This window comes from Primulina huaijiensis, chromosome 3 (genome assembly GCF_012295235.1).
Source record: "Primulina huaijiensis isolate GDHJ02 chromosome 3, ASM1229523v2, whole genome shotgun sequence".
Taxonomy (NCBI): Eukaryota; Viridiplantae; Streptophyta; class Magnoliopsida; order Lamiales; family Gesneriaceae; genus Primulina; species Primulina huaijiensis.
The window spans coordinates 11537357-11546818 of NC_133308.1; the positions used below are offsets into that span (position 1 = coordinate 11537357).

At 41.8% G+C, this 9462-nt stretch overlaps 1 protein-coding gene across 1 annotated transcript; it reads right to left on the bottom strand.

Moving 5' to 3' along the window:
- Positions 1-2172: 2172 nt before the first annotated feature.
- Positions 2173-2631, bottom strand: LOC140972486 (uncharacterized). The gene has a single exon (XM_073434905.1). The coding sequence runs from the start codon at positions 2629-2631 to the stop codon at positions 2173-2175; it is 459 nt and encodes a 152-aa protein (XP_073291006.1).
- Positions 2632-9462: the final 6831 nt, after the last annotated feature.

A 9462-nucleotide genomic window follows, 5' to 3' on the forward strand; every position in this document is an offset into this window, starting at 1 on the left:
AGCAGCAGTGAAAAATATCTTAATCAACATACATTTCATGTCTGCAGTAAAAATCATATGCATAATCGTGATTTGTCAAAACATGTCAATAATCATACTATGTATCATCGTATCAACATATACGTGCTCATTTTCTTAATTTGAATTCAGTTTGTCAGCTGTGACTTTCGTATTATCATGTCATTCGATGGATCCATCTACGTGTAACAGAGGTACCCGGCGGCGGAGGCATTAGTGACAGCATTACCCGTCCACTGTGCCCCTACCTATCATGTCATCGTGTTAGTCACAACCAACTCCCATCATTCAGAACGTGTCATTATATTCACCACTTAATTAAAAGCATGCATATACGTAATTTTTCCTTTAAACCAAGCATGCAACGTATTTATCATAATTCCATAAAAATCCTGAACATGATGCATAAACATATAAAACATGAGAAAATTGTGCTCAGGGCGCTGCCAAGACAAAAATCTTACCCTAGGTGCAAAATGACAATTTTACCCTTGGAAACCCAAAAATTACTGTTTTACCCTTGGAGCTCTAAAATTGACCCTAAGCTTACTAAATTACTTAAAATGTCCCAAAACATAATTATAAGAATTCATGGACGTAAAATCGAGCCTATTTCATGACCTAACCGATTCGTTTTAAAACTTGGACTGGGCTCCCGGTTTTAGCCCGAACCGACTCGAAACCTAACCAAAATTTTCCCAACATAAAACCCCACTTAATATCACCAAGATAGCCATAAAACTCTCAAAACTTGAACCACTCAAGCCCCGAACAGCTTGCTGCGAGTTGCTGAAATTTCCAGCACTCAAACACAAAACCCCCTTCGCTCCACTCGCCTCTGATTTGCTCGGCATTCCAACCAACCCCGAACCAACCTACTAAGGACCAAGACCAGACCCTAATGGACCTACCAGACCCACACAACAAGCCCCATGCATGACGCTAACTACTAAGAATCGAGCATCACCCAAAAGCTCCTACCGCGGCCAACCCGACTCCCGTTCGCTCGATTAATCATTCCACCACTTCCAACATGGTTCGGGCCAATCCAAACCACAACGCAGACCCACCAGGGTCTGTTCCGGGGTTGGAGATGACCCTCGCACAGCTGGAGCAAAGGAAACCTCGATCTAGCCCTCACACAAGACTCACACCCGGTCGACCCTCAACAACTCAACGAAACTCGACCAAACTCCAATCTCGAGTACCTAAAATTTATCAACCACGATATGTACAGCCCCCTTGCATCAAAAATACTGCAGCCCCTTGCACAAATTAAGAAAAACATGAGGGTTGAATAAGAAAACGCAATAATCACATGTAAACCGAAATAATTTTCATGTACAAGGCTAGATTGAAATTTTCATGCACAAATACGATCACCAACATATAAAACATTTATGATGTAGAAAAAATGATACAAAGCGTGCCTTGATGATGTATATACGCGAGGAGATCGAAGAACGAGCCTCGGAAGAATTATTCTTTGCAAGAAATGAAGTGGCCAAGATTTTCTTGAGGGACTTTGCTGAAACCGAGAGAAATTGCAGCTGAGGAGAGGGTGTCTGGTGGGTGGAGGAATTCTTTAGGTTTAAGGACTGTTTAAGAAATATTTAAATGGTTAATTAATAGATAATGGGTCCTAATTGTTCAATTAAAAGTTTAAAGAGAGTTTTAAGACCCATAAACTTAAAATTAGGCCCATTAAATCCAAACACACTCCCGTAAAATAATTTGTGTTGGTAGGTTCTTGAAAATATTAGCCGAACCTTCAAAAAGACCCCTGATTTGATAAAATTTGTGTACCGGATAAAATAAAATCATGCGGGTAAAAATACCCAATAAAGCCCATTTTTTCAAAACACCTTAAATAAAGTAACTAAATTTAATCATGTAATAAAATAATTTTTCTGATAATTCTCCGGTCTCCGTTCCTCGTTCGAGCGCGAAATGCATCTAGAAACCCTAATGCATGAACTTTTAAAATTTCATGAAGTAAATACTACCATGCAATAATTATGCCTAAAATTCATAAAAATAATTAAACACATAATTTAAAATAAAACTCTAGATTGTATGCATTCAGGTTACGTGAATTAAATTCCTAGACCTTACAACTTTCCCTTCCTTAAACAAAAATTTTGTCCTCGAAATTTAGAACGTAGCGAATAACTCTAGATAGTGACTCCTCATCTCGCTCTCGGTTTCCCAAGTAGCCTCCTCTTTGGAATTATCCAGCCACTTGACCTTGACCATTTGGATCAACTTGTTCCGGAACCTCATCTCCTGCCTGTCCAATATCTGAGTGGGTTTCTCCTCGAATAACAGGTGCGATGTCAGCTGAAGTGGCTCATAGTTAAGCACATGCGAAGGATTCGTCATGTACTTCCGCATCATGGAGACGTGGAACACGTTATGGACTCCCGCCAGATTTGGCGGTAAACTAACTCTGTATGCGAGTGTCCCAACTCTCTCTAGGATCTCGAATGGTCCGATGAATCTAGGGCTGAGCTTGACCTTCTTCTCGAACCTCATCACACCCTTCATCGGTGTGACCTTCATGAAAACATGATCCCCCTGCGAACTCGAGATCTCGCCGCCTCTGATCGGCATAACTCTTTTGACAGCTCTGTGCAGTCTTCATCCTGTCTCGAATCCTTGCCACGAAATCCGCTGTCTGTCTGACAATATCCGAACCCAACTCTGCACGCTCTCCAACCTCGTCCCAATAAACTAGCGACCTACACTTCCTTCCGTAAAGTGCCTCATATGGAGCCATACCTATCGATACCTTATAACTGTTGTTGTATGTGAACTCCACAAGAGGTAACTTCGGCTCCCAGCTGCCCTGGAAGTCGATCATGCATGCTCGGAATAGGTCCTCCAGAATCTGAATCACCCTCTTTGTTTGATCGTCCGTCTGAGGATGAAAAGCAATACTGAACAGTAGCTTCGTACATTATGCCTGATAGAGACTCTTCCAGAATGCAGACGTGAATCTCAGATCCCTGTCTGACACGATGGACACTGGAATCCCATGCATTCTGACTATCTCTCTGATATACAGCTCTACGTACTGAGTCATGGTGAATGTCTTCTTGATCGGTAAGAAATGAGCCGATTTAGTGAGCCGATCAACTCACCCAGATGGCACTGAATCCTCAAGTAGTCCTCGGAAGCCCTGTCACAAAGTCTATATTAATATTCTCCCATTTCAACTCGGGAATAGAGAGTGGTCCCAGCTTCCCTGCAGGTCTCTGACGCTCTGCCTTAACCTGCTAACAAGTCAAACACTCGAAGACGAATCGAAGAATATATATCTCTTCATGCCCGGCCACCAATATAGAGTCTGTAAATCCCTATACATCTTTGTACTCCCTGGATGGATGGAGTACAGGGTGCTGTGGGCCTCACTCAAGATATCCGCTTGAAGGGAATCACCGTCAGGAACCCATAGGCGGTCCCTATATCTGACTATGCCGTCCACAACTATATACAGTCTCCGGCCCTTAACCTCGTCCCTCTGTCTCCACTTCTGTAATTGCTCGTCAGAAGTCTGCCCTGCTAGGATTTTGTCTCTAAGAGTCGGCTGTACTATCAAAGTAGCGAGATTCGGGGCCTCGTCTCTGGCATAAACTGCAAGCTCAAATATCTGAATCTTAGTCTGCAACTGTCTTTGCACTGACAAATGGCTAATCACCGCGTGCTTCCTGCTTAGAGCGTCTGCAACTACATTAGCGTTACTCGGATGGTAGCTAATGTCGCAATCATAATCTTTCACCAGCTCAAGACACCTCATCTGTCGCATATTCAGTTCCTTCTGTGTGAAGAAATACTTCATGCTCTTATGATCTGTAAAAATCCTGCACTTCTCCCCATACAGAGATTGTCTCCAGATCTTCACGGCGAATATCATTTCTGATAGCTCGAGGTCATGATTCGGATAATTCTTCTCATGGACCTTCAGCTGTCTGGAAGCGTAGGCTATCACTCTTTCCTGATGCATCAGAACTGCGCTCAACACAAGCTTAGACGCATCTGTATATACCACAAACTCTCCTTGCCTTGATGGCATAGCTAGTACTGGTGCAGTGGTCAATGCTAGCTTCAGTCTGTCAAAGCTCTCCTGACACTCAGGTCCCTAAATAAAATTGGCATTCTTCTTCGTCAAGGCGGTCATATGCACCACAATAGAAGAGAAGTCCTGGATAAACTTCCGGTAATAGCCTGCCAATTCCAATAAACTACGGATCTCTGTCACACTCTTAGGAACTGGCCAATCTCTGACTGCCTACACCTTGCTGTGGTCGACCTCAATGCCATCTCGAGATACAATGTGGCCCAAGAATGCTACCTTTTCAAGCTAGAACTCACATTTGCTGAACTTGGCATACAGTCGTCTGTCCTAGAGAGTTTGTAACACTGTCCTTAGATGCTGACTGTGCTCCTCCCTGCTCTTCGACTAGATCAGAATATCGTCAATGAAGACTATGACGAATTGATTTAAGTATGGCTGAAACTCGTGATTCATGAGATCCATGAAAATCGCTGGCGCGTTCTTCAAATCGAAGGGCATCACCATAAACTCATAGTGCCCGTAACGCGTCCCGAAGGTTGTTTTATGCACATCAGACTCTCTTAATTTCAGCTGGTGGTACTCGGATTGAAGGTCTATTTTGGAGAACACTAATGCTCTCTAAAGCTAATCAAACAAGTCCTCGATCCTCGGCAACGGATATTTATTCTTGACTGTGACCCTGTTCAGCTTTCTGTATTCAATACACAGTCACATGCTGCCATCCTTCTTCTTGACAAACAGAACTGGTGCACCCCGCGGAGAGAAGCTAGGGCGAATGAAACCCTTATCTAATCGATCCTGAATCTGATCCTTGAGCTTCTACATCTCTGCAGGTGCTAACCGGTAGGGTGCCTTAGATATCGGCACTGTCCCTGACATAAGCTCAATAGAGAAGTCCACCTCTCTGTCTGGTGGAATGCCTGAAACATCGTCAGGGAACACAATGGAGAACTCGCTGACTACATCCACATCCTCCAGCCTCTGACTGACTGGCTCTGTCATTGATACAATGCTGGCTAAGAATTCCTGGTAGCCTCTCCTCATAAACTTCCTCAAACACAAGCAGGAAATGACGTGCGACATCTGCTGTCTCCCCATCTTGAGCTTCTCTATTCTTATCCCTTGCTCCACGGGCAACCATACATCTAGGAGGCATACTATTCCAATATTTACCCAACACGTAAACCCAACATGCATGAACATAACATCTATATCATAAGATGCACGTAATTCGAGCTTAAAACATGTACATGATGAAATCATGACTTGATGCTTACTACATGAAAGAATTTAAAACTTTTAAACTTACAGACTTGAGGCGTGACTTCGTGAGCTTCTCGCAACCGGTAGTAGGCATAACCCTTTACAAGAAAACCGCTCTGATACCAACTATAACATACCGTATTTTAAACTACTTAAAATTTGCGGAAAAATAAAAATTTTCTTAAATAAATAATAATCTTTCAAATTGCGATAAAAATAAACTGCTTGTCTAAAAATATTTGAAATAAAAACGATTACAAACAAAGTTTGCCAAAAATGTACTTATTTAAACATCGTGAAATATTTTCATAAAATCAGAGTAACTAAATTAATATGCTTGAAAATTCTTGAAAACATATGCGGTCCTCGGGTTTAGCCTCCGCGCAGTCCGAGCCGACTCACTGGTCCCCATCTCTCGCCTCCTCAAACTCGTCCTCACCTGCATTGATTAAGTCTAGCGATTCTAAAAAAACTCAGCATGTATAAACTGAGAATAACAAATAATACGTAATAAAACAACATGCATTTTAAAGTAGAGCGTGCATACTTAAACTTGAACGTACTTACATAAACATAGACGTGCCATCATATCGTAAAACTTTTCATAAACATTTTCATAAACGCACTTGCATCATACATACCTGAACATACATAATCATCATCATTTTGCATAGAGATATGTTTCAAAACAAGTGACCCATACATAAATGCACCTGATCAGACTAAACCACAATACTGGGATGGCAGGGATGTCCACTACCACATAAATGAGATCTCCGGTCATGCTTTACCGGATGGATTGGTCTCTGATCGTGCTTTATCGCTTTCCAATTCTGATCTAAACCCGATCATGCTTTACTTGGGTGGAGTGGTCCCCGGTAACATTTACCGGCTTCTAAAGCTGTTCATATTTGGTCACAAGACATTTCGCATACCTAAAAAACATAAACATTTTCTTTTGAACGTCAAGCATACTTACATAGCGTGGACGGATTCGTTGTATCCTGCGTGGACGACTACTGCAGATGTTAAAACATTTATTTTTTTTTTAAAAAAATTTCCAGAATGCCTGGTGCTCGGGCGGTAAGATCTTACCGCTCGGGCGCCGCCCAGCTCCAACGAAGCCCGCAACTCGAAAATCCTAAAAAAAAACTCATTTTAAACACAGTTAAGCAGTCACACGAGAAAAATCATAACTCACTTGTTTTCTATCAGAAAATTACGAATTTACTATCAAATCAAAGGTATCAAAAAGTACTACGTTTTATATGTTGAAGGTGTTTCCAGAAAGTTGACCGAAAATTCACAGTACTAGAAATGATAGCTGACGTGGTTTTGAGATCCAAAATTTTGATCCAAAATCGTTTCAAACGTTTTTTCTCCAACTTTTGCATAACAAACATGAATTTTTACACACAATAAACATCAAAACATATACTATGACAATATCGATGCAAAAACGAAAGAAGATACATGTCTTTGCGTTCAAACGCTCGAAGATGAAGAATACCGGCGCGGTAGAATATGGGGCACGACTGGGGCACGTTTGCTGCGCAATTTCTTGAAGAAAAATGACCAAAAATTTGCTGAGAATTCGTAGGGGAAGGGGATGGTGGCTGCTGAAAAGAAATGGTTCAAGAACCCTTGGTTTTCTTCTCAAAAAAATGAAAACACCAAGTGTTGTGTGTGACTGTGTGCTGCAACATGTGTGTGTGTGTGTGTATGTGTTTGAGTATGTTGTAACATGTGTGTGTTAGTGGGGAGGGGATTAGGGGGTTTAATTAGGGAAAAAAATTGCTTAATTAATAATTAACATGCTCATAAAAATGTAATTCGCACACTAACTTTACAAAAATTCCCCTAATTAAAATAAAATATACAAGTGACAAATTTTTTTAAAAGTTTAAAATCATAAAATCACCTAATAATTAAATCAGGCTTTAAAATGCTTAAAACTTCATGAATCATTTAAAAATAAAAATTTTCTCGACTTGAAATAAAATACCACATTTTTCGTAAATCGCCTAAATCTTTGCCGGCCACTTTTCCCGATTCTGCACCTAATATTTGCCTGAAACATGACACTTAAGAAAAAAATTTAATGTGCATAGAATAAACATATAATATTTTAAAATAATTCAAATCGTAAGTCATGCACCGTTAAAATCATTTTAAACTTAAATAAATAATTTAACAATTTAAATAAATGCATGGATTATACGTGTACTGATTTTGGGCTCTACAATATTATCCCATTTTCACTCGAGGATAGGGAGTGGTCTCAGCTTCCCTGCAGGTCTCTGATGCTCTGCCTTGACCTGCAGACATGTCAAACACTCGGAGACGAATCGCAGAATATCTCGCTTCATGCCTGGTCAATAATAAAGAGACTGAAGGTCCATATACATCTTCGTACTCTCCGGATGGATGGAGTACGGGGTGCTGTGGGCTTCACTCAAGATATCTGCTCTCAGGGAATCACTGTTAGGAACCCACAGTCGTTTCCTATATCTGACTATGTCGTCCACAACTGTATACAGTCTCCGGCCCTTAGTCTTGTCCTTCTGTCTCCACTTCTGCAACTGCTCGTCTGAAGTCTTCCCTACCCAGATTCTGTCTCTCAAAGTCGGCTGCATTGTCAGGGTAGCAAGATTCGAGGCATCTCCCCTGGCACAAACTGCAAGCTCGAACCTCTGAATCTCCGCCTGCAGCTGTCTTTGTACCGAAAAATGAGCAATCACTTCATGCTTCCTGATCAGGGCAACTGCAACCACATTAGCCTTACCCGGATGGTAGCTAATGTCACAGTCATAATCCTTCACTAACTCTAACCACCTCCGCTGTCTCACGTTCAGCTCTTTCTGCGTGAAGAAGTACTTCAGGCTCTTGTAGTTAGTGAAAATCCTGCACTTCTCCTCATACAGATAATGCGTCCCAATCTTTAAGGCAAAAACCATTGCTACTAGCTCGAGGTCATGAGTCAAATAATTCTTCTCATGGACCTTTAACTGTCGGGATGCATGGGCTATAACTCTGTTGTGCAGCATCAGAATTGCGCCCAAACTGAGCTTCAGAGCATCTATGTAAACCACGAACTCACCTTGCCATGATGGCATAGTTAGAACTGGTGCAGTGGTCAACGCCTGCTTCAACCTGTCAAAGCTCTTCTGACACTCAGATCCCCAAATGAAAAATTGACATTCTTCTTCGTCAAGGCCGTCATAGGCACCACAATAGAAGAGAGGCAATGAATAAACTTCCTGTAGTAACCAGCCAATCCCAAGAAGTTACGAATCTCTGTCACGCTTTGAGACACTGGCTAATCTCTAACTGCCTCAAATTTACTGGGGTCGACCTTTGTACCATCCTGAGATACAATGTGGCCCAAGAATGCCACTCTGTCAAGCCAGAACTCGCACTTACTGAACTTGGCATACAGTCGTCTGTCCTGTAGAGTCTGCAGTACTGTCCTCAGATGTTGACTGTGCTCCTCTCTGCTCCTCGAATAAATCAGTATGTCATCTATAAAAACTATGAAAAACTGATCCAAAAATAGCTGAAACACGCGATTCATGAGATCCAAGAAAATCGCTGGCGCGTTCGTCAAACCGAAGGGCATCACCATAAACTCATATTGCCCATAATGCGTCCGGAAGGCTGTCTTATGCACGTCAGACTCTCTCACCTTTAGCTGATGATATCTGGATCGGAGATCTATCTTTGAGAATACTGACGCTCCCTGAAGCTGATCAAACAAATCCTCAATCCTCGAGAACGGATACTTGTTCTTGACTGTGACTCTATTCAGCTCTCTGTAGTCAATACATAGCCGCATGCTGTCATTTTTCTTCTTCACAGAAAGTACTGGTGCACCATATGGAGAAAAGTTAGGGCTAATGAAACCCTTATCTAGCAAATCGTGTATTTGATCTTTCAACTCCTTCATCTCTGCATGTGCTAGTCGATAGGGCGCCTTAGAAATAGGCATGGTACCTTGCATGAGCTAAATAGAAAAATCCACCTCTCTGTTTGGTGGAATGCCTGAAACATCATCAGGAAAAACACTGGAGAAATCTCTGGCCAGATCAACATCCTCTGGCCTC

Coding starts and splice junctions, on each gene's coding strand:
- LOC140972486 (XM_073434905.1), bottom strand. CDS start 2,631: ATGCCGATCAGAGGCGGCGAGATCTCGAGTTCGCAGGGGGATCATGTT.